The sequence below is a fragment of the Anguilla rostrata genome, chromosome 10 (assembly GCF_018555375.3).
Source record: "Anguilla rostrata isolate EN2019 chromosome 10, ASM1855537v3, whole genome shotgun sequence".
Taxonomy (NCBI): domain Eukaryota; kingdom Metazoa; phylum Chordata; class Actinopteri; order Anguilliformes; family Anguillidae; genus Anguilla; species Anguilla rostrata.
The window spans coordinates 6,959,199-6,984,160 of record NC_057942.1 but is presented as its reverse complement, the minus strand read 5'-3'; the positions used below and the strand labels follow the sequence as shown (position 1 = coordinate 6,984,160).

Sequence of the window (24,962 nt, the reverse complement as noted above, 5' to 3'; positions counted from 1 at the left end):
ATTTCCGTTAAACGATGGTAGGTGATGGAAAAGCTACAATAAAAAATACATGAAAGGCTTATTTACCAAAAATAGTTTATTGCACATGACTTCAAGAAATTAGTTTTCCATTTATCAACATGCTCTTATGCGGTTAACTGATACAGGACTTCTCAGTCAGCCAAAGCCGTTTATGTAGTCAAAATCATACATGTAATGTTAGTTTTGAAATCAACCGTTATGATTAAAGAAACGCTTCACTCGACTATGTGTGCTATACCCATGTAACTACAATTAACACCGGGACCATATGGTACCGACACTCATTCTGCCTCGTCATGATTACTCCAATTGAAAACTGAACCAGGACCCACTACAACACTACCCTGTTTCGTTTGGGTATACTTTCAGTTTTAAACTGTACCAACTGATAAAGTATCTGATACATCGTCAGTATATTTTGACAGGCTGAAAAATACCATTGCATAAATTCAAGCACGTGTCTCAATTGACTCTTACTATAATATAAAAGGGTCTGTAATAACAAGAGTTCTGCAACTTAAATATATGAAGTGTCAGACAATCATTTAAAACTGGCCTTTACACATGCATTATTTGTATAAAAGGACCAAATATATAATTATGGCATTACTTTTTAAATGTAGTTCAGAAAAAAATTTACAGATTAGAATCAGCTTCAGTAAAATGAGAAATCAATTCATTTTGTGAGAAAGGCATAAATCATAAATAAATGAATATGTTTCGTACATATTAAAATGAACATTACCAAAACCGCAATGGTCGGAATTTACAAATGCGTAGTATTAACAGTAACTGAAAGAGAAGACCAGAAGCAACTATACACACAGTTCCTTATGCAATGCCGTTAAGCAGCCAGGAGAAATATTTCCAAATTGTACAGGTTACAGCAGAGGGTACTATGGACCTTAAACAGAGCAGTGTGCGTTAGTTTATAGTTTTTTAATGGCATCCCTGCTGGTTGCCACCCAGAAGAGGTTAGAAATGCTATACTCCGGGTCAACACCAGGCAACAACCATGAGGCGACCGACACAGTCCTCCATTCAGCTACAGACATTACAGGTTACATGTCAGTTTTGTCCCTTACACAACGCACAAGGTAAGAACCAGTGTTTACCAAGAATTATTGGTTTTGTTGATCAAACAGGCTTGAACAGTATATGCTAATCAATGGAATAGTACATACATTTTTAAAATGGTATGCATTAATGTAAGTTTTCCCCAACACACAAATGTACAGGATTTTATTGTCAGTTCAGCATTTACTCATTTAATATTGTATATTTTCCATTCCATAATATGCTTTTAAATTGGGTCATATTTCTCTGGCAACCAATTTTCTCTCACCAATGTCAGTCCAATCACAGTGTTAACCATAGTTAACCATTACAGTTATAAATAACAGAAAATAGAACACATTAACAGAGAAGACCGTAGAACACTGTATATTACTCTATATTTAGATATTTCAAATTTGCCAAGTAGGTTGGAGAACACCCTATCCTAAATTATAATTAAGGCTGTATCCGACAGAGAATGAACAGCGCAATAATTAACATGGCTTTGACAGGAGACCGTTACATTAAATACAGAAGCATAGTAACAACGAAACGAAACAAAACAAAAAATCCAGAACGTAATAAATTTGAGTAAGTCATACTCACAGAAGCAGTAACATTAAGCGTAAAGATAACACTCTCTTAGTTTTTCTCTCCGATGTTTAACTCTCAACATCAGCGGATCTCTCCCATATAGAACTCAGTCAGGTCTTTTCAAACAGCCAGGCAGACGACTAAAATTTTATTTTACACACACCTTGCGTACATTCTTTCAAACTGTAATACAGAGGGGTCATTCAAAACACTGAACTTCCCAAAACAGCAAACTGGAGATTTCTCTCAACTATGTAATTATGGCACTGCCATAACCACTGCCAAACCACAAACTCTAATTTACCACAGAAACCAGAAGAATGAAGACTGTTGAACAGTGCAACGCCTGATGCCCAATACTATTTTAACCGTCAGAACGGAACCGCAGTCCAAATGATGACGCACGCAGAACCTTCAACACTATTACCCTGAAAAAGGTGGACGAGGCTGAGCCCCCCATTTGATGACCAGGGGTCATGACCTTCTCCAGACCCCGGGGGGTTATGGGAGTTGCAGTTCACGCCCAGCACTGGGAAGGGCAGAGTGGAGAGGCTCCGCCCATTTCCAGGCACAGGAGAATGGAAGAACAGTTGGGAGGGGCGTGCGGAAGGGTAGCCAGCGTACATGTGCAAAGGCTAGCGTCTCTTAGCGCTGGCCACCCCTCTGAGCAGTGACAGTGACCGTATCGAACCACCATGACATCTTGAAGGAGGAAGAAAATTAAAATGGCAAACTGTTTAAAACGTATGGATAACTAAAATCAGAGAGGAAGATACAGAAATGGGGAAAATCTGATTCTGAAATAGTGCATGTAGCTGTGCTGCAAAGCCTTTTTCTTCTGTGACTATTCAATGCAAGACGAGAGTAAACCCCAAGCCTGCTACCACTTTTAAACGCAATTGTCAATTTGAAGAGTTGATGCCATGTTTGATAAATTATAATTAAATAAAAGTACAAAGATAACATAGACAAAGAAATATTACAACACCCAAATGAAGTATAAAGCTATGGTAAAAAGTGTTTGCTCCACTCAAGCACTGTCTGCAACGACAGGACAATGCTGAATGTTTGCTGCAGCAGTACGTAACAAACGGGTGGGGTGGGGGGGTGGGGGTAAATGAGGGGTGGGTGAAATAAAGAAAGCTGGAAGTTAAAAAAAGTGCCAAGGTGGACGATACTCCACCCTCCTAGACAGTTCGTCAGAGGCCATTCCTGTTCGTTACGATAGCTCCGCCTCCTCCTTGTCTCCACTGTCCATTTCAGCCGTGAGTGGAGAACTTGGGCCGTTGTCATGGACACCCAGTCTGATAAGCTCCTCCTCTGCGTTGGTCCACGAGGTCATGGACTCGTGCACAGTGACGGTGTGCTCCTCCATCTGCTTCTGAAGGCTGTCCATTTCCTGCCTGTGGGGACGGCAACATTTCAGCCTCACGACGAAAAGCACTCGTCTTCAAACGGTCACGCTTCTCGGGATAACCTTCCTAGTTAATCCCCAACAAAGCAGATCAACAGGAATAATAATAATGATAATAATATTTCAGCCTACACAATATGTTAAAAAATCAACTTCTGAACAGCTGTTATGGTGGCATAAGCTGGCTGGTAGTGAGATGCTGGGGCTTTGTAGTTCCTCAGCCAATAAGAACCAGGGGGCGACATAGCTCAGGAGGCAAGACCGATTGTCTGGCAGTCGGAGGGTTACCGGTTGGGCATGTCGAAGTGTCCTTGAGCAAGACACCTAACCCCTAACCCCTAACTGCTCTGGCGAATGAGAGGCATCAATTGTAAAGCGCTTTGGATAAAAGCGCTATATAAATGCAGTCCATTTACCATTTACCATTAAATACAAGCGAGACTCAAGGCTTTCCCAGAGCCTCTGAAGGCCACTGCCTTTTGGGGGCGGGGCTTACTTCAGCTGGCGCAGGCAGCTGTGCAGGTTGTTGAGCGGCTCCTTGCTCACGGAGGTGGAGGGCTTCAGCAGCTCGTCCAACAGCGAGGCGGGAACGGGGCAGTCCGGGATCTTCACCGGCGTGACCGGCTTGGAGGCGTTGGAGTCTCCCTTCAGCTCCATGCGCTGCGAGTTCAGAGAGCGGCGTTAGGCACTGGCGCCGTACCTTAAGGAGCTTTCAACTGCTAAAGCTTGCCTTTACATCTATGGTACAGAACCTCTATGGTACCTAGAATCTCTCAAGAGCCTGGTGTATAAGTGTATGGGGTGTTAGTTGTATGTGTGCACTTCTTGTTTTTTTTTTTTTTTGGAGTCTTGCATATTAAGCCATTTTTTCTCCAGTCATAATGCATTATTCTATGGCTACTCTGTTACACAGGACCCCTTCAAAAATCAAGGTGTTTTTATCCCGTGTAACAGAAGTTCTAATAAGGAGGTTGTTTTAATGGGAGTCAGCGGGCCCCTCTCCGCAGGACAGGCACTGAGCTGGCCACCTCACCTTCCTCGTACGGCTCTGTCGGAGGTCCTGTTTGAGCTGCTGGTTCTGCTGCAGGAGCGTCTTCATGCTGTTCCTCAGCTCTCCCACCTTGGCCTGCAGGATGAACTTGTCCTTCCTGGTTCCGCTAAGCTCCTCCTGAACCACCTCCAGTTCCGCCTTGATACCCTGGAGGCATGCCCAGAACACAGTCACAACACAAGCTCCCACATGTCTAAGCGCAACCCCAGTCCTGCCATTGCAATAGCTTTCAGATGGTGACACGCTCAGCAGTATAAACATCTATGCAAATCAATACAGCCTTGCGGTTCAGCAAGGCGCTCAACCTGAATTGCTGCAGTCAGTATCCAGCGGTGTTAACCCTTTGAAGAGCTGGTTTTATGGAATGCTTTTGCAAAATTCCAAGTCAGTGTTCTAGAACTCTTTGCTTTCAGTTACCAGTAGCGATTGTGACATCACCATTAGAATTTTCAGTTAAGAACATTCTAATCGCATTTTTGTGATCATACACCTTAATGGGTTAATGAACTGTGTGTGTTAAATGTAAACTGTTCACATTTATTCTGGATTAGGCCATCCAATAAGCAAATGGAAAATGCAGACAAATCACGCTTGTGTCAGTAACAGAGGAGACAGTGTATTAACAATGAGAGGTAAGTGAACAGTCTGAGGAGGTTGGGGGTTGTGGACGTCAGTGCTGTCAGTCACCTGTAGTGCGGTCTGGAGACTCTCCAGTTCCTTCTGGCTGCACTGCTCAGCCATCTCCAGCTGCTGCTTCTGAGCCTCGATCTCCCTCTGCTTCTGCTCCACCTCCCACTTCAGGTCCTCCACCTGCCATCAGACACAGCCTGTCAATCCCTGCAAGGCCCCGCCCCATCACGCTCCCACGCAGAGCTGGGATGTCCCTATAACAACCACCCCAGCCCCCACCCAGAGCTAGGCCCTCCCTGTAAAAACCAGGCCCCACCACCACCCACTGTCAGTACTGACCCCATTGTCAGCTGGTCCCACCCCCAAGCACAACTGGTCCCGCCCCCACACACAGCTAGTCCCACACCCCCTTACAGCCAGTCTTGCCCCAACCTGTAGACAAATCCTACACTCAACCAAAGCTGTGACAGCCCAATACCACCCAGTCCCACCCCCAAGCACACAAATACCCTGCCCATCACTCACACCTGGCTCCACCCCTCAACAGCCCAGCCCCGCCCCCCCAGCGGTCAGCGTACCTCCTGATTGGTGAGCGGCTGCTTGGAGAGCTGCTCCTCCAGCTGCTTCTGCAGGATCTGCAGCTGGGAGTGCGCCTCCGCCAGCTCCTCCTGGAACTGGGACACCTCCTGGGAGTGCTTCTCATCCTGGGCCCTGAGAGAGAGAAAGAGGGAAGGAGAGATAGCGAGAGAGAGGGAGGAGGGAGGGAGAGAGGGAGGGAGGGAGAGATAGAGAGAGAGAGCCATTAGCCTCACCACATTCAGAGATTCTTCAAAGACATGAAATTTATAATAAACACAAAGTATCAAAATAATGGAATGGGAAGATAGTAGATGACGTTAAGGGAATTTGTAGACGATGTTGAGGAGGCTACAGATGGTGATGAGGTGGGGTTGCAGACAGTGTTATGGGAGGCTGTAGACGATGTTGGGGGGACTCACTGGAGTTTCTGGGCCTCTGTGTGCAGCACTTTGACCAGCTCCTCCTTGGTCTGCAGGTCCTTCTTGATCTCGCTCAGCTCCAGCATGGCCGCCCTGTAGTGCCGGCGATTGTGCGCCGCCTCCGCCTTGGCTGCGGCCACCTGTAGGGGGCGCACTACACTCAGCGCTCTGCCAGGGACACCAGCACCCTGACCTTAACACAGCTACGCTAGTCCCTACCACACTAATAAAGGTGATGAGGGAAACTGAACAGTTTTTACCTGCTCTTTGAGATCCTTGACTTTAACCTTCTCTTTCTCCAGGGCTGCCTGCAGGGACTGGATCAGCTGCTTCATCTGCTGGTCTTCCTCCTCTTTGCGTTTTAACACGGCCTGGACCTGCAAACAAAAGATAACGAAACAAAAACATTATGAAAGATGCTTATTAGAGACCCTATGCAGCTATTTTTTTCTTACATTTAGGACCTGATTTACTAAGACCTTTAGCATGTGCAAAACCTTTTAGCACAAGCAAAACCAATAGCATGACCATTGATTGGTCATGGCATTTCTTTTGCACCAACCACTGGTTGTAATATTTTGTTTAGGTGGTTCCTAGGAGGTGAGAGGTCACACCTGGAGGTTGAGCTGCACCAGGTCTGCTTCCCTTTTGGCAAGTGCGGACTCCAGGATGTTGGAATGCTCCCGCAGTGCATTGTGGGACTGCCCGAGTCCGGCTAGTTTCCCTTTCTCGTGCTCGAGTTCCAGCGACAGCTTCTTGTTGGCTTCCTCCAGACGGCGGATCCTCTTCTTGAAGCACCGCGACTCTTGAAGCTGTGTGGACACAAGGGAGGGGTAGCATTTTAGGCCCATAGAGGTTACAGACCAAACAATCCACTCAGAGCATAACAGACACGACCACAAACCACTCCTTGGGTCAGAGCCAGGCATTTGATGTGTTCCATTTTGACACACCTGAAAGAACTGATTAATGGCTTGGGGGGTAGCCAAGGAGAAGTTAGGCAAACCCATTGCCATCGGAGAGTAGCCTCACCATAATGGGTGTAGCTACATTGAGCTGCCAATCTCTGACTTGCTGGAACAAACTGAAGTTTTTTTCCCTCCTTATCAAAACACAAATGTGTTTCAAATTTGATTTTGGTTCAAATTAGCAAGTGACTGCATAGCACATTCTGCTCCACCCATTTTTGGTTGGCGCATGAAACATCATTCTCCCATCAGCAGTGCCAGGTAAAGATGGGCTGCTTACCTCGTCCTCCAGCTCCATGACCTTCTCCTGGTACTCCTCCAGCTCGGTGCTGGTGAGGGAGATCACCTCCTGCAGCTCCTTCTCCAGCATGGCCTTGCTCTGACTGACAGCCTGGAGCTCCGCCTGCAGAGCCTCTATTCTCTCCTGCGACAGTCAGGAAATACAGACATAGGTGCAGGTGCAGAAACAGACACAGGGACAGGCACAGACATATTCTTGTTAGGATGCCATTATATGCATTTTTGGTGGCTACAAGTTGTAGTCAAAGAAAAGTCAGTTCATGGATTTGCCAGTCATGTTCTATGAGGATCTTTCAATTAACCACCTGAATTTCACTTCCTGCATGGCCTAAACTGAAGTGGAGTTGACCCCCGACTGAGCAGTAATCTGCAGGGAACTCTGAAGGAGTAGGCCTCTACCTGCAGGGCCTGGTTGTTCCCTCCATCCGAGACCTGGGCCTTGAGTTTGCTCAGCTCCGCCTCGGCGCTCTCCTTGTCGGCCAGGGCCTCCTGGAGCCGCCGGCTCAGGATTCCCACGGCGTTCTCGTAGGCCTTGTGCTTGGCCTTCATCTCCTTCTGCGCGCTGGTCAGGTCCGTGCCCAGCCTCTTCATCCTCACCTTCTGCTCCGAGATGGCCCTGGAGAGAACATGCGGCGGGAGTTTCCATAGTTACCATGAGCGTAAACAGCTCTGCATTTGTCAGTTAACTTGGAATAGCGCTTCAACGATTTTGAATGTAAACCATCTCTAGTCTAAGTGCTTCATTAGCCTGGCCTAGATCACTTTTGCTCATATAAACAAGTATCTGTGCATTTACGCCCTCTCAAATCGTAAGGTACCTTCCAAAAGAGGATTTGCTAAACAAACGTAATGTGATGTAATGTAAGGCCTAAAGAACAAAGTGCTACATATGACTTTCGAAGAAACAGCTATGAAACAATTTTTCTCCTCTGTAATGTATGAAAAGTAGGTATGAAATAGGATGGGCGGTCGCTATGGCGATGGCGCTGAACGCAGTGGGAAACGTAGTTTCTCAGAGCGTGACTCACTTCTTGGCTTCGTCCTGCATTTGCTCCACCTGTTTCCTCAGGCCCTCGTTCTCCTCCGTCGCGGCCGCTAGCTGGCTCTGGTCAAACTGCAGCGACTGAGACGGAGCGAAATAAACGTTAAAACCCCATCGCAACCAATGGCAATGCGTGCATCACAACACAGCAGACTTTGAGCAGGCAACGTGCTTTCTCTGAGAAATACTGAGAACTTTAAGAAGCAAGAAACCTGGAATAAGTTTTTAGAATATGTCAGACACCCAACAATCAGTTATGCTTGTTATATTTTGTTACGTATTCTTATTTTGTTATGGATACTGGCTGGTGTGGAAAGTAAACACAAGATATTTTTTCTGAACATATAGCTCACAGAAAAGAGGCAGGAAACTCTATAGGTGCTCTTTTCCATCTCTGAAAATCAAGATGGCTTCCTAAACAGCATGCATGGCTACAGGAGGTGCTGTGTCAGTCAGAGCCTGCACCAGGGCTGGGGGTCGGTCACGCACCTGAATTTGGGTCTCCAGCTGGTCCCTCTCCGTCTGCACGGCCTGCAGGTGGGCCTCCAGGGAGCTCATCTGCTCCTGCACCCTGGAGACCTCCTTCTGGAGGCGGCCCTGCTCCAGCTCGGCCTCCTGCCTCTGGCCCTGGGCCTCCAGCAGCTCCTGCTTCAGGCCCTTCACCTCCGACAGGAGGCGCTTCTTGGAGGTCTTCAGCTCGCTGATCAGCTGGTCCTTGGAGGTGGCGTCGCGCCGGTAGGCCTCCACCATCACCTGCGGGGGGGGGAACGGCGGCGACGCTGAGTGAGCGGACTGCGACCACGGTGCATTTAAACCGCTTCAAAGTCACTGGAGACACGAACAGGCCTTTCATTATAATGACATAAAGTCTATTAATCAGCGGGCTTTCCACAGCAGTGTGTGAGTCATTAAGCAGGAGCGTAAAGCAAATCACATTTACAGTCGTACTCTAAAATTGACAATGTGGCAAGTGTGCAGAATGTCTTCAGTGATTCCATTCAGACTCGTTTTCACTGATACGCTAAAGTTTGTTTGGCTAGTTTCCTTCTTGGTCGTTTGGTTACAGGGTCCACAGTCGTCGGTACATGATGTGGAGTTTTACATTCTTTACGTCACTGTACTGCAGTAAGGAGGAACACAACGTACCTTTTGCTGCGTAAACTGCTCTTTCAGCTTCTGCGCTTGCTTCTTCAATGTGCTATTTTCCTGTTGCATGGTTTCAATCTGGAAGAAAAACGAGGTTGTGTTGTGCGTTGTGTTTAATAAAAACAGCAAACAACCAAGAGTGGAGGGACCATACCTCCACCCCAGGGATTGGAATTTATGTTCCAACTAATTATTCTGGATAAATGTTCCAAACAGCGGAGTACATCAGTGCTGGTCCCCTCCCACATAAGAACACAGTTTAAAAAATTTAAAAAATAGCTTCAAAGACACACGTGCGTTCGACAGCACTTCATCAGAGAAATCAGGTCAAATTAATTATAGAGGCTAATTAAATAATTAAGAGCACAAGTTTAAGCACAAATCCTAAAGCAGACTGGTCCTCGTTGTGCAGGCGGATTACGAGGAGGAGCATGCAGCATCGCCCCCGGTCGCACGGAGCTCACCTGCGAGGCCTTCACCTGGACCTCCTGCCGGAGCTCGTCCAGGACGTCGGCGGCGACCAACACGCCCTCGCCGAGCTGCTGCGCCCCCTCGCCCAGCGCCTCCCTGTCGGCGCGGGCGGCCTGCAGCGCCACCTCCAGGACGATCTTCTCGTTCTGCAGGAACTGCACGGCGTCATCCCGGGCGGAGGCGTCGGCCTGCAGCTCGGCCAGCTGGGCCTCCAGCTCCAGGTAGCGGGCCTCCTGCGCGTTCAGCGACTGCTCTTTGGTGTGCAGGCTCTCCTGGGCGCCCGTCAGCTGCCTCATCAGCTCCAGGTGTTCCTTCTGCAGCGCCTCCAGCTGCAGGTCCTTCTGGGACAGCGTCAGCTTCACCTGCGCGGGCGGGGGAGGGTGAGGGGGCGGAGTCAGAACCACGCAGCGGCATTCAGAGCTTCCTCACATAAGCTTCTGACAACACACACGTTTCTGCGATACTTTCACTCTTTAGATCAGTGGTCCTCCACACTTTGGACAATATGGGTCACTTGTCTCAACCAAAATGCATCATGGGCCAAGATGAAGAAAAAAAAAAAAAAAAAGAAAATAGCATAAATTATACAAGCGTATAAATACCTGCTCCAACTCCCTCTCCAGAGAGGAGGCCGAATCGGCCAGCTTCTGCAGGTGCTCCCGCTCCTCCTCAAACTCGTCCAGCTTGCGCTGAAGGTCGTCCTCCACCATGGACTTGGCGTCCTGGATCTGGTGGAAAGCCGCCTCCTGGTCCATCATGTCGGCCTGAAAGGGAAGTCCACACGTGGGGTAAAACACAACGCCCGGGGAACTGGTGCCTGGACACTTAATTGGATTGTATGTAGAATAGCACCTAAATGGCTCTGGATAAGAGCTTCAGCTAACTGCCGGTATCGAAAGGAAGCCCAAAAGAGCAGAGATTGGCAGGGACGTGTCGGAGGGACAGGAGGGCTCGCACCTCGATGCTCTGGAGCTGCAGGGCGATGCGCTCCTTCTCCTTCATGGAGCGCTGCTGCGTCTCCGACAGCTGCTGCGTCAGCGTCACCTTCTCCAGCTTCAGGTGCTCCACCACGCCCATCTGGGTCATCTGCCCCGCCTGGACACAGCGGGAGGAAGCAGCAGCCGCTGTTTAGACTGTACCATCACCGCTACAGCACTGGCTATTCAAACAGCACCACAACCACTAGAGCGCCCGCCATTCAAACACCACCTCTACCGCCATTTCCCACTCACCCCACCCACACCACCCACCCCCTCACCCTAAACTGCATGCTGGCTATTTCGCAGCCCCCTGCCCGTATCTGCATGTTGGCCATTCCACCCCCCCCAACCACACCTGCATGTTTGCAATGTACAATGCCCTCCACCCTTATCTGAATGTTGGCAATTCCTCCCCCCCACCCCACCCCACCCCACCCCACCCTTACCTGTATGTTGACCATTTCGCCCCCCCCACACCCTTACCTGCATGTTGGCCATTTCGCCCTGCAGTCGAACCCGGGCCTCCTGGGCCAGCGCCAGCTGCTGCTGGTACCAGAGGCGGACCTGCTGCAGGGAGTCGATCTGGGCCTGCGAGGTCTTCAGCCGGGCCTGCAGGGTGCTGCGCTCCACCTGGACCTGCTGGAGCTGAGCCTGGAGCCCGCCCATCTGCTCACGCATCTCCTGGACTGGACAGAACCAGGCCACGCCCCCCTGTCAATCACCTGCCCCCTCACAGTAAGGCAGCCAGCATTTCAGCACGAGAGCTCGGGACACTAATAACCGCTTTCGCAAGCCAGGACTGGCAAGACAGCAGTGAATCAGGGCAACGGATTTTCAGAAAGGAGTCATTTATTTATTAACCGCTGCCATAGAGATATTGTCTTTTTTTTCCTCTTTCTTTAATCATGCCTGAAACAGTTGTAAACAACAAAAAGTCAGAGGCCATGTGAAATGCCTCCAGGAAATAAAAAACATCATCATTGATATCTATCGGATGTTGAGACGAGACAGCCAATCAGCAGCAAGGCCGTACAGCTTCTATGAGATCATGTGATCAGTTTTTTCCAATCACAAGGAAGCTGCAAGGCCTTGTTGCTGTATGGTGACAGTTACTCTTACTGAACTTTTAAAAAACCGTGATTGGATATGTTGTGCGGCCCTACTAGTGACACGCTTGTGGGAAAGGCATTTGTGAAAGGGTCATGTGACTTTCGCCCCTTCCCCCGCTCACCCGACTTGTCCCTGGACGCCGCCGTCTGCTGCATCTCCTCCATCTTTCCCATGAGCCTGCGGTACTGCTCCTCGGCCAGCTGCAGGTCGGTGCCCAGCGAGGCCAGGCCGGCGTTCTTGCTCTCCAGGCTGCCCTGGAGCTCCAGCATGTCGCGCTCCAGCTGGGAGCAGCTCAGCCGCAGGGTGCCCACCTCCGAGGTGAGCGAGGCCTGCCGCTCCTGGCTGGCCTGGGCCTGCTCCGCCTGGGCCTGGAGCTGGGCGCTCACCGCTGCCAGATGGGCCTGGAGCTCCGTCTTCTCCTTTAGAGCCTGGAGGAGACAGAGGGGGAGGGGTAGGGAGATCATCAGTATCACAAGCCTCCAAAAATCACCAAGACTCTTTTTGAAAAGCATCAGTGAGCTAGGACAGGGGGTGTCAAACGTAAGTCCTGAAGGTCTGCAGGGTTTTCTGACTTCCATTCCAATCAGAAAGCAGTTTATATTACGGGTATCTGACAGATGCTCCAATGCAAAGCTTATGTATTTCAAGATAGTATCCATTTATAGACCTGTATATATACTGAAGCCAGGCAGTGCTTAACCATTACACTACACTGCCGCCTGTAAATGAATCTCGTACTTGAAATACACCCAAAAGCCAGTCATACACCCCCTCCCCGGCCCTGCAGTATGTGACACCCCTGAGCTAGGACGTTAAAAGCTAGCCACCTGATTGGCCTCTGAGGACAGGGACTCCAGCTGCCCCTCCAGCCTCATCTTCTCCTTGAGGGCCTGCAGGAGGTCGTCGTGGGTCCCCATCACCGAGCTTCCCATGGAGATGCTGTGGAAAACGGCAGAACGGAGGGGAGAGATGAGTTAGCGTTAGCATTAGCGTAGCACTCGTTCACACCATACAGGGCTAACCCTCCAGGGGCTCAAGGGGCCATTTTGGGGAGGCGCGCTGGCACTAACGCACCTGCTGGAGAAGCTGTCCCTGCGGCTGCGCGGCTCTCCGCTCTCCTCCCCCTCGCGCTCGCGCTCCTGCTCCAGCTCCAGGAGGTGCTGCTCCTCCGTGGCTGCCTGCAGCACCTCCTGCAGGGAGGGGAACTGGCCCACGGCCTCGGCGGCGATCTCCCGACCGTCCACCGTGTAGGGCGCCCTGGCCCCGCCCACCGCCGCGGCGAGCGTGGCGTAGCTCCTCCCCGCCGACACGCCGCTGTAGGACGAGCTGTCGCTGTCGTTCCCGTCCGGCCGGGCGCCCGACTCGCTGCCGTCCGCCTCGGAGACGCTGTCGCCGAGGAGGAGCACCGACGGCTCCGCCCGCTCAGCCGCGGGGTCGGAGGTCACGCTCACCTCCGACACCGTCGACGACGAGGTCCTGTTCGCCTGCATCGACCCCCCCGAGGAGGAGTTGGCGGTCACGGACCCGCGCCCCGGCGAGCCCCCCGCCCCGCCGTCCGACTCGGGGGTCCTGTAGTCGGCCAGGGAGTGGATCTTGCCCGCGCGGGACGAGCGGGAGGAGGAGGAGGACTTCTTCTCCCTGGCGGCCGGCGGGATGCCCAGGCTGCCCAGTTTGGGCCCCCGGGGCACGCTGGTGCGCAGGAAGGAGTACTCCTTGGTCATGGACACGTTGCTCGCTCGCGGCAGGGCCTCCGGGTGCAGCATCAGCTCCGGGTCCAGCGTGCTGAACGGCCGGCTTTTAGGCGTGGAGTGATGCGACTGCAGGGAACCACAACACGGTTTACTCTTTCATTCCCATCCCTCAGGCCCCGCCCCGCCACCACACCATTAGTGAGACACTAGGGAAAAGCTGGTGAGAAGCAGATAAGACACTGGGGAGACACTGGGGAGATACTAGTGAGAAGCTGGTGAAACACTAGTGAGACAATGGTGAGAAGCAGGTGAGACACTGGGGAGATACTAGTGAGAAGCTGGTGAAACACTAGTGAGACAATGGTGAGAAGCAGGTGAGACACTGGGGAGATACTAGTGAGAAGCTGGTGAAACACTAGTGAGACAATGGTGAGAAGCAGGTGAGACACTGGGGAGATACTAGTGAGAAGCTGGTGAAACACTAGTGAGACAATGGTGAGAAGCAGGTGAGACACTGGTGAGAAGCTGGTGAGACACTAGTGAGACAGGAGAGACACTAATGAGAAGCTGCTGAGACACTAGGGAGAAGCTGCTGAGACACTAGGGAGAGACTAGCGAGACACTGGTGAGAAGCTAGTGAGACACTGGTGAGATACTGGTGAGAAGCTAGTGAGACACTAATGAGAAGCTGCTGAGGCACTAGGGAGAGACTAGCGAGACACTGGTGAGAAGCTAGTGAGACACTAGGGAGAGACTAGTGAGACACTAGTGAGAAGCTGCTGAGACACTAGGGAGAGACTAGCGAGACACTGGTGAGAAGCTGGTGAGACACTAATGAGAAGCTGCTGAGACACTAGGGAGAGACTAGCGAGACACTGGTGAGAAGCTGCTGAGACACTAGGGAGAGACTAGTGAGACACTAGTGAGAAGCTGCTGAGACACTAGGGAGAGACTAGCGAGACACTGGTGAGAAGCTGGTGAGACACTAATGAGAAGCTGCTGAGGCACTAGGGAGAGACTAGCGAGACACTGGTGAGAAGCTGGTGAGACACTAGTGAGACAGGAGAGACACTGGTGAGAAGTAGATGGGAAACGCCTGGGACGCACTCACCCTCCTCTCTTGGTGCCGCTGGACGCGGTACTGCTTGAGCTGCTCCTCGAGGCGGCGGCGCGCGGCCAGGCGGATCTGCTCCTCGTTCTCCAGCTCCAGCGAGGGCTCCTGGGAGGCTGCAGGGAGAGCAGGTTTACCGCGAGGGGAGCCCCTGACCACTCACACCGCGGGCCCCACAGAACCAGGGTGGGGTCTGGGCGTCCGTCATACAAGCTGTGCCTTCGTCAGTTAAATTAACATTACAGCACGACACTCTCATCCAGATTGTGTTACTCTCTGAATACAAAAATGCCATATCACCAAGCAGGCACCGAGGCGGAGCTATAGCAAGTGCTATATCGAAATCTCAAAACCAGTTTGTGCTCACATTAAAAAATAAATCTGTTTCACTGGCTAGTGGTAATCTCTAGCCATATCAGCCATATTGTAATACACAGGTCCAGGGAGCTGGAGAAGGCACAGTTTGAATGACAGGTCATCCCAGGACGGTTAGTAGTGATGTCACATGCCTCCCATTGTTGGTACAGGCATAGAGCCAAAACCTTGCGGGACCCAAATAAACCGCTTGACCAGACATTTAGGGTTAGAACTCAATCACACAAATCAAAATGGACGTGCAAAAAGGGAAATTAAACAGCTCCAAAGAGACATTCCAGTTTTTGGGTTTGGTTAGTGAAAACTGGCCATGCCATGAACAGATTACCCCAAATTAACTTTGTCACCTGAAAATGAACCGAATACAGCTTAAAGACACAAAATGGCTTCAGGAGTCACCAAATTCCATCTCTGCACATGTAAGTCAAGGGGCACGTGTGCCCAGTAAGCACACCATGGTCCTAGTGGGGGAACTGTGGGGAGAAACTCAATCCTGCACTTGGTGGAGAATAGAACAGTGATGCTAAAAGCTCTATTTTGCTTATTAAAGCAATATAAAACATGTATCTAGATAAGATTTAAGATTATATAAATGCCACAAAATACAATGGTGAAAACCGGCTTCAAAATAAGATATGACCTTTGACACCTGTGGAATGCTGCGGGAATGTCCAAATCCTGATTTTCCTGTTGCATGCACTACAGAGTACAGCTTGGGGGTGTACTCAAAGTTCCCTACGTCAGAAAGGCAAAGATTTCCGGAGAGCAACGGGAGATGACCATAATTCGGGCTAATGCATACCATTTTCCCCTGGGAAAACTACTTCTGTTGATGGTTCGTGGAGACCAGAGACGTGGAGACTGGGGCTATATAAAGCCAAATTTTATATCTTTTTTTAGCGTGTACGGCGAACTTCAACAGCCTGCCTCTGCGAATTTCACACAAACTGTTCCGGTCTATTTCAGTAATACTGAGAAATGTTTATCGTTTCTCGTTGTACGGTCTTGTTGGACATGTTCTACAGGCTATTATACCTCAGCATTAATTCTAACCTGCACCTGTTCTAAAGTGACTGGACTAACTCAAGAGCAGAGAGACATAGGTCACTAAAGACTATCGACTACTACACTACTGGACTGGTCATCTGTTTCTGAACGGGACAAGAAAAACTGTGATCCTACCTTACCAAAGTGAGCCGGTTTTGTAGAATTTTGCGGGGACCATTTCTTTAAGATGTGCAGGACATGGGCATGTGTGTTAAAATCCCATTTCCTTCTTACATGGGTGCATTTCATGGACTCGCACCATAAAATAAGGCCACAGCACAGATGTTAACATGAACCCATATCCCAGATAAACACCCTCAATCAAAAGAACATGGTTCACGGGTACCACACAACACAACCAGGTATAATAACAACACACAGCACTACAGCGGATATATCGCTCAGCAGTGTCAGCACAAGCACAGGTAACTGAAGAGGGAGGGGTTAAATTAGTGGCTGAAGCCAAGCAGAAACCGGGTTACGGGGGGGGATTCAAGGGGGGGGGGGGTAAAAAGGACTCGCAGCATGTTTGCTTACACAGTTCAGTCTCCTGCATAGGTATGCTTAGCCTGAGAGACTGCAATGCGTCTCCACTGTGAACAGGACCCTCAGCATTATGTCCCTGAGACTTCTCTAGCGGGGGGGGAGGGGAGGCCGCACCTGGAGACGGCTCTTTGGTGGGGGGGCTGACGGGGCGGGGGGCGCCGTGGGCAGGGGGCGGGGACGGCGGCGCGGGCAGGGGCCCGTTCGCCTGCCCGTCCACCCCGGCGCCCGGACCAGCCGCCATTCTGTCTCCGTTCGGCAGCGTGCCCGCGCTCACAGGACCTGGGGGGCCAGGCAGAAAAAAAGTTTTAATTTCCGACCCCTTCATGGAGGAGCCAGTACATCACATTTAGACCTTCAGCCGCATTTAGCCACAGTAACTTACAGAAGTGCACACACAGCGGTTTAGGCTACAAAGAGCCACTGTCTAGTCACTAGGGGCAGAGGTGCCAGTAGCCAATAACACATTACTTAGAATGAATAAACCTGTACACCTACAACATGAAATACCTGACCTGCTACATAAAGGGTGACTGAGAAAGTTGTGCTTCAGGTAGCAAATAGGTTTGAGGTTATTGTTATAGATATAGCCACACTTTGCAGTGAAAGAAAGAGAGAGAGACATACAGTGGCATGCTTTGGAATTAGGGGCAGGGCCTAGCACCGTTCATGTTACAGAAGGGGGTACTTTTTTTTTCTGCTACTCTCTTGTGAAAACAGGTCAAACAGCCCAGTCGAGCTGGTGCACCTCTTTCAACTAGGAACAGGTGCAGAAACAGCTTTCCTTTCAAAGGAAAGGCATTTACATAGTAAAAAAAAAAAAAACACCTTCAGAGATGTGATTTATACTGATTCTTCCTGATGAACCAGGAAATGCCAAATGCAGCAGCCATTTGCATACGACGCGAGCGAGTTACAAACGCGCAAACCCAAAGCTTTTGCACTCTTGACAGCTAACAGCAGGAGAAAACATACAGCAGCAAAGCCCCCACTCACCCCAGGGACATTTCCACATAGGTTCTGAGAATCAAAAATTCCTCGTTACTCAGGAAAAAAAAATCACATCCGTGCAGATTAGAACTGTCCCCCACAAGACTGGAAAGTAGATGAGAGCACAAGACTACAGCAGAAGGCTGGCTTTTCTCCCCACAGCCAGCTGTATGACATCTCATTATGACATCGCTGGGGTGGTGGGATGCTGGCAGCCAATTGGGCTGAAGGGGAGTGGTCAAACGGCACAGCCATTCAGTCTCAGATATTCCACACATGACTGAGAACCCTGGTAACATTTATGAGGGCTGGCCACTAAGTGACATCAGCACAGACTTTACAGTTGCCCCAGACCCGCTGGACAACAGTCTCATAGTCTTACGCTGACCAAAGCACAGGGCAAACCTCAAAGTCTTTTCCATAAGCTCAGACTTAGGGAGCGTCTCAAAAAGCCGCCCCAGCCATTGTTAACACGCTGTCGTTTCAACATCCTGAGAGAAGTATGGGCGATACACGCACATCTCTCCAATACTGTCAGCTCCTGTCAGTTGAGAACATGACAATGGAACCGATGACAAATACAAAAGGGGCAAGACGTCGCTTATGACAGTTCCAATGGAAAGCGTCTTGTAAAAGAACAGAAAGCCGCCTCCGTTTGCTCAGACGGTGCGGGGACGCGACGCGTTCGCACAATTGTGCCCATTGTGCTCTCGTCTAGAGCGAACCGAGAGCCTCGAATCAGGAGGAGGCGGTCCCCGCAGAGCCGCCATTTGTGTGCGAGTCACGATCGAAACCCCGGCCGCCGCGGCCTTTGTGTGAAGCTCTTATGAGAAATCACAGCCGTTCCCTTTGAGCGATGAGAAACTCCCAGGACGAGAAGAAACCGCTCGCGCCTGCTGGCCATTTCACCAGCGACATCCCCTCCCTGCCACGAAAGCCAGGTTTAAGGCACCTGTAGTTAGAGAAGGCCCTTCGCTTGCCATTAGTGTAGCACAGTGGGTAACGAAATGGGCGTGTAACCGAAAGGTCACAGGTTCGATTTCAGGTTTGGACACTGCCGTTGTACCCTTGAGCAAGGTACTCAACCTGCACTGCTTCAGTATATATATATCCAGCTGTATAAATGGATGCAATGTAAAATGCTGTGTAAAAAGCCGTTTCCCCTCCCTACCACAAAAGCCAAGTTTTGGGCGCCTGTAATCAAAGAAGGCCCTTCGCTCACGGACCGCATGGCCGCTCCCTCGGCCCCGCCCCGCCGTGATGCTCGCTCGCTCGCTCTCACCGTTAACCGCGTCCCCGGCGGCCGTGGGCTCCTCCGCCGGGCCTCGTTTCAGCGGCTCCGCGTCCGCGCCGTTCCTGACGGGCTCGGCGAGGCTCTCTTTGGTCTGCGGCGGCGGCGGCGGCGGCGAGTCACGCGCCTCAGCTTCAGTTTCCATCGCGGCGGCGGCGGCGCTGACGGCGGCAGCAGCAGCTGTGCCACTTCCTCTCTCGGTCACAAAGTACTGGTTTCAGACGGCACTTCGCCGGACGGCGCCCATGGGCCGAGGGGATGGGCTCTGCGGGGGTTGGGGGGGGTGGGGGAAGCGCGCGTGCTCTCCTTCACACCATTTTCACCAGCGCTCGGCGTCGCCCGCGGGAAGACAACAAGATGGACTCCGCTCGCACCCGCTACAAGCGCATTACACAGTCCTTCCCTGGAAAAAAAAAAAAAAAACACATTACATGACGTTACAGTCATTCAGCAGATGCTCCAATCCACGGTGACTCAGTGTGTGAGAGAAGACAAGTGCATCCACTTGAGTCATAAGAACAACAGTGCCAGACGTGGCTCACGGCAGGCTGAAAGCCATTTAATAACACACCTTCAGGTTTGCCCTTGCTTTATACATAAAAAATGACTATTGCAGAACACTGACCCCAGGGTCCACGTGTCTTTAAATTTCTGAGAAAATCTCTATGAGGCTTTTCCATGCAAGATAAATGAGGTGTGATGTGGGCTTTAAATGCGGCCAATGCTCGAGATAGTGAATGAATATATAAAATCCAATCTCAACAGAGCAGGAAAGTCAATGGCTTGCAGGCGAGAGCATCAGCGGCATGCAAATACTTTAGCTGCAGCGCTAGTTCGCAGTGCTAGCCTGAGCCTCAAACTGTGATTTCAAACGGGGGAGAAAAATATACATTTAAGACAAACTACTGTACTAAGAGAAATTCCAGCAACTCATATCAACCCAGTATGAGGCTACTGGATCAATGAGACCAACTTTATATTACAGCGAATATGCCAACAATGTGAACGCAATTAAAATAGGGTAAAGGTATATAGATTAAACAGACAAACAGTTACTTGAATATTGTCAATTTGTAAGTCGAAGCAGCCCTACGATACAATGTTTTAATTAAAACCCTGACGTTATAGCGAATATGTCAAACATAGCATGGGTATGTACGTATGACAACAGTTACCTTTACAGACCATTTCATCCAAATGTGTGGATAATTTCATTAACAACAAGGGCTTAAATACAAGCTTGCATGTAACCGCGGCGCAGTTTATTGATAGAGCGAAGACATTTAACACGCTGCAATGGCTCGCGCTCGACCGTTCAGACCAAGAAATCCTGCACAGCCGATGACATCAACAAGGCAACGCCGCCGTTCGTATGATACGTTCAACCAAAATGAACCCAGTCACTTACAGTGGGATGCTACTGAAAGTTCAACTGCACAATGACATAAAACATGCGTATATAATTTATCATAACAGATAACTTCCACATGAAACTCGTGTTTATTTATATATTGAAGTCGAGAGATATGATATGATCGATGCCAGCCCAAAAATTTTTTTTCTTTAAAGGTTGAGTCACGGGCGGGTCCAAAAATGTCCAGACGAACACCGAACCATCGCTAAAAAGCTGACAAGAGGTCTTGACTGTCGACCACGATGCGAAAACGCCCTATTGCAAATGGTTGGCTACGAAGACCATTGTAGTCGAACCCCAATACACTGCTTAGCAATGCCATTGCCCCCCTAAAAACGTAAACATATTTGCTATGTAGAATAATCAAATGCATGCATAATGACGTTATTAGACACTACGTGGCTTCACCTGACAACAAATAATGCCGTACACCCAGCTAGCGGTAGTATGGAAAACATAGCTAATGTTAGCTACATCGGTAGTAATCGCGGAAACAAATACACAGTAGTACAGAGATCCTCTTTAATAGGTTTTCCTAGCCAGTTGACTAATCGCACAGATATACCGTTGGGAGGAAATATACGCCTATTCCAAACTCCTACTACTCGACAGCGCATTGGCAATGCATGCTACCCAGGGAGTTTTTCCTTGCCACTGTTGCTCAAGACTTGCTCTTTTGGGGTTTTAGGCCAGTTTTTTTCTGTAAAGCGTATACTGACAATTGTTTTTAAAGCGCCCTATATAAACACATTTTGATTTGATGCATACAATGTGATGTAGCCAAGCTGTAAATATTTACACTCGCACACTGGAAAAGCAACACGTATGCTACATAAAATAATTATTGCAAGCTGACTTTATACGGGGTTAGCACTACTATAGCCATCCCGCCACTTTAAGTTGTATGTTTCAAATTGTCCTTACATTATTGCACACAGCGACACGCACCTGAAGATGCTTACTGACAATTATGACAACACACCTGTAGTGAAATCATTCACGTTTGTGAATTAAACGTGGTTAGATTACTAGAACCTTTACGTAAGGTTGAGTAAAGATAGTTAAAAACCCGAATGCTTCACCTGTCAGACGAAAAGACAGCTGTTCTCCATTAGGACCGGACAGAGCGAATGTTAGCCAACTATAGTCAGTTTCATAGATAACATGCCAGTCCTGTGTGTTTATAGCCAGACAGCCATTTGTATAGCGCTCATCTACAAAAGCTATGCATCCGAGCAAGCATCCGCGTAGTTGGTTCTCTCAAAAGGCAAATAACCCTCCTCAGCTCACTTGTGTTTCGTGTCGCTGCCTGGAAAGCTGAGTTAGCCATCCAGCTATCTGACGAGCAACTGCGTAAACAAAAGATATATACTGTGGTGACTTCAATTAAATACGCTTTCCATACCGTTATAACACAGGAATTCCAAATACATTTGCGTAAATCAAATGGCAGCAGACAACATTTGTGGCAAAAAATTTTTTTAAATGACCAACCTTTCAAACGACAGTCTTGCCTAGCCCCTACGTGGCTATTTGTATTCCGACCTTTTATCGTTCCGGCCTGAAACAAGGAACTGAACTGTAGCTGAAGAAATTCATAATTTACAGTAAAGTTTCCGAATTCTTATCTAGAATTACATACAGATGCGAACCTACTTAAAATGGTATAACGTCCAAAACAATTTATTAACTACTGTTTTTTTATTGTTTATATTTTCACGTTGCCAGTTAACGCTACAATAGATTGACCGAGTTGTTACACTGAACGGACTTGGAAGGCTTTTTCTCGCGCAAAGGGGTCTGGGAAGCCTTTTCCGGTGTGTGATCAAATCAACTAACTGGATGTGATCCAGCAGTTTAGTGGATTCAATGAACTACAGTGATGTGATCACATCAGATGTGATAGTCCTCCCGATGGAAACCTGTGGAGCACGCCTTTCTATTCATGTAATAAGTTTGTGAGAATTTTAACAGCCCTAGCTCTAATTATAGACAAGAAATTTAATTTTCAGGTTGATACACAAAACAACTCCTAGGCTCGCATACAAACATTCATCTAGCGATGTATGCTTCTCATTACTGTGCAAAAGAGACTACATCATCATCTCAGGAGAGAACCAGTGCAAGACCTTTAATATGTTTTCTGGCCTGAGACTGGATGGAAACACACACACACACACACGCACACACGCACACACGCACACACTGCATGGGTTCTGTTTCACACAGATACCCTAAAACATAACATGAGCTGGGGCAAATTGCAAATTGTTTGTATTGAAATATTTTCCAGACTAAGTAATGTTGTAACAGATATTTTCACTTGCAGTTGAATACGTCACTGGTAAAAACACAGCCTCATTAAAATCATCTCTTTCCAATGTTCTCCTTGTAATCTGGTCAAACAAACACAGTGGAATTTGTTGCAGAGCAGTTTCTCTAATATTGACTTGGCTAAGATACCATATCTTAAACCTTGTGTGATTCGAATGATGACTTCAAGCTAATTACATTTAATAGGCTTACATACATTGATGTTTTCATAGGATATAGGTGTTTTTTTCTGTCCCCCCCCAGATGTTATTTTTGAACATAAATATTCTGTCAAATGCATATTATACACAATTATGGGAGAAAGTTAAAAAAAAAAAAATCTGGAACTAGCGTGTTGCTTGGAGAAAAACCAAAACAAAGCAAAACAAAACAGGGAGCACGTGAGAGTGAAATTTCCAGAGAGGAAAGAGAGGAAATGTAGAACAGAAGCCAGTCTCATGCGTTTGAAAAAGAACAGCATGTCAGCATGGGGTTTCCCCAATGTCCACCCCAAATGTGTACTTCTCAATAATAAAACATGGTTTTCACAGGGGAAAATATTAATTTAATAGTGTCAATGAAGGTTGTAAACAGTGTCCTCTGCTGGTGAAATTGGGAAACGCATGGTCATGTGATTAAGTGCAAGCAGGATTGGCCTACACTATTTTTATGACAGTATAATAATTACGCATTGTTTTATATTCACTTAAGACAGATCTCATTAAGGGCAAGTTAGATTTTGAACCATCTCTTAAAACATCTTTTGTACTGAAGCCTATTCACAGGACTGGGTCAGTTCACTCTAGCAATACTCATAATGGGACTTAAAATGTAAAATATCTAGTCAATAATAACGATATTTGCAATTAAAATATTTACAGTTATTGCATTTCTCATCAGTAGATTTTAGTTCAGGATTCTTGTAGCCATGGTTATTGTGGTGGCCATTCATGGTCTGGGATTCACGTACCAAAAGAGTAATAGAAAACCAGCAGCTTAATAAACAATCGACAGAACACTGATAAATATTTAAATAGATACTGTCTTGTGCTGATGAGTTTGCTTTTGACATTTGCATGATTAGGCAAATAAGATATCTTGCACCCCTTCTAAATGCTTTCAAAGTTTTTCTGGGATGAAGTTGTTAAGTAGCACCAGAAATTCAGTGTACTTCTCATAGAAACAATTCATTTGAAGTCATAACTAATATAAATAAGACGGATGGAATTATTTTAATATATGCAGTGTACCGAAACAGATTATCGGGGCTTGCGTTTATATAGCACTTTTCTCTCATTCAAAGATAGGGTGCAGGGTGGTATGGCTACTGACATAGGTTGGAAAGGGGTATAGAACTTTTTAACCCATATGGGTTTGGGAGCATTTTCCTCCTTACAAGTCATACAGCGAATACAGCTTACAAAATCAGTTTCTCGATTAAAATAACTGATGCCCTCTGGTGGACACAGCAAGAACAAAAAATTCAGGCGCATTTATTTATTTTATTTTTTCCTGTTTTGAAATGAGTTACCATACCATATACGTAGACCGCACAAGGAAAAATAGATGTATACCAAAAGAAACAATGTTTTTGTTTCACCATAAAATGCGTACATCTTGAGCGTGTTTCTTATTTATTCTTGAAACTGGCAAAAGTATATATATATATATGTCAAGCATAACACATTGTTTTAACACTGAATCGCCTGTGTATTAAATATTATGCAACGGAAATCAGGGGCATTACATGAGTTTGGCAACAAACAAAAAAGTTATATATATTATATATATATATATATATATATATATATATATATATATATATATATTATAAAAGCTGTATTCCAAAGATTTCAACAATATAGTCAAAAATGACTGTATGCTATGGGTGCCTAATGCCTAATCCCTTGTTTCAGACTACATTTCTAAGTTCATGTATTTAAACCAAAGTATGATTTAAATGTAATCGTTTACAAATGCAAATATATTTTTAAACTAGAAAATAACAATACAAGCGTAGTTTAAATGAATTCAGGCACTGAATACATAAAATCTATAAACCACTAATGGGTAATAATGTTTAATGTAAAATTATAACAGCATTTTAAAGTTTGCCTCTTATTTTCACAGAACTATCAATATTTTCTATCTAAACTCATTGTGGTTGCTAATCAACAAGAGAATATAACAATTAAACCAAAACTTCTGCTTGACTAGACAGGATGCGATTTCTTACGGGTTTCCAATAAAGCTGTTAAAGTCAGCTAAACAATGTGATTAACGGTTTAGTGAACAGTGTGTACTGTACCGCGAAGTTAAGCTAATTACCATGACTTGCAAATATGATCTAAATCGTATTATACCTGCACACGCTACAGATTATTTTAACAGTTTTCTCATGCTTTC

General features: G+C 47.7%; 1 protein-coding gene across 3 annotated transcripts; it reads right to left on the bottom strand.

Annotated features, from left to right (window-relative positions):
- Positions 1-58: 58 nt before the first annotated feature.
- Positions 59-22,021, bottom strand: golga3 (golgin A3). Of its 3 annotated transcripts, none has more exons than XM_064353709.1 (24): positions 21,738-22,021; positions 18,821-19,232; positions 16,543-16,830; positions 14,584-14,699; positions 12,856-13,598; positions 12,609-12,720; positions 11,903-12,209; positions 11,155-11,357; positions 10,649-10,786; positions 10,294-10,455; positions 9,685-10,053; positions 9,221-9,298; positions 8,564-8,827; positions 8,061-8,155; positions 7,432-7,648; positions 7,013-7,156; positions 6,379-6,576; positions 6,025-6,141; positions 5,765-5,904; positions 5,345-5,477; positions 4,824-4,946; positions 4,119-4,283; positions 3,582-3,745; positions 59-3,074 (listed from the first exon to the last, which is right to left on the bottom strand). In XM_064353709.1, exons 2-24 carry the CDS (start codon positions 18,972-18,974, stop codon positions 2,891-2,893), a joined length of 4,614 nt encoding a protein of 1,537 aa, XP_064209779.1. In that variant the 5' UTR covers positions 18,975-19,232; positions 21,738-22,021; the 3' UTR covers positions 59-2,890. The 3 variants fall into 3 exon arrangements, with proteins under 3 accessions (XP_064209779.1, XP_064209782.1, XP_064209781.1); XM_064353712.1 differs by having other exon boundaries at positions 16,666-16,830; XM_064353711.1 differs by lacking the exon at positions 21,738-22,021 and adding an exon at positions 21,326-21,509.
- Between the last annotated feature and the right edge of the window lie 2,941 nt (positions 22,022-24,962).

Bases quoted from the DNA above. Each gene is read 5' to 3' on its own strand.
- golga3 (XM_064353709.1), bottom strand. From the start codon at position 18,974: ATGGAAACTGAAGCTGAGGCGCGTGACTCGCCGCCGCCGCCGCCGCCG. The intron at 12,210-12,608 runs GTGGCTAGCTTT...TGTCTCCTCCAG, and splicing joins TGTCCTCAGAGGCCAATCAG to GCTCTAAAGGAGAAGACGGA. The intron at 10,787-11,154 runs GTAAGGGTGTGG...CGCTGTGTCCAG, and splicing joins GCGAAATGGCCAACATGCAG to GCGGGGCAGATGACCCAGAT.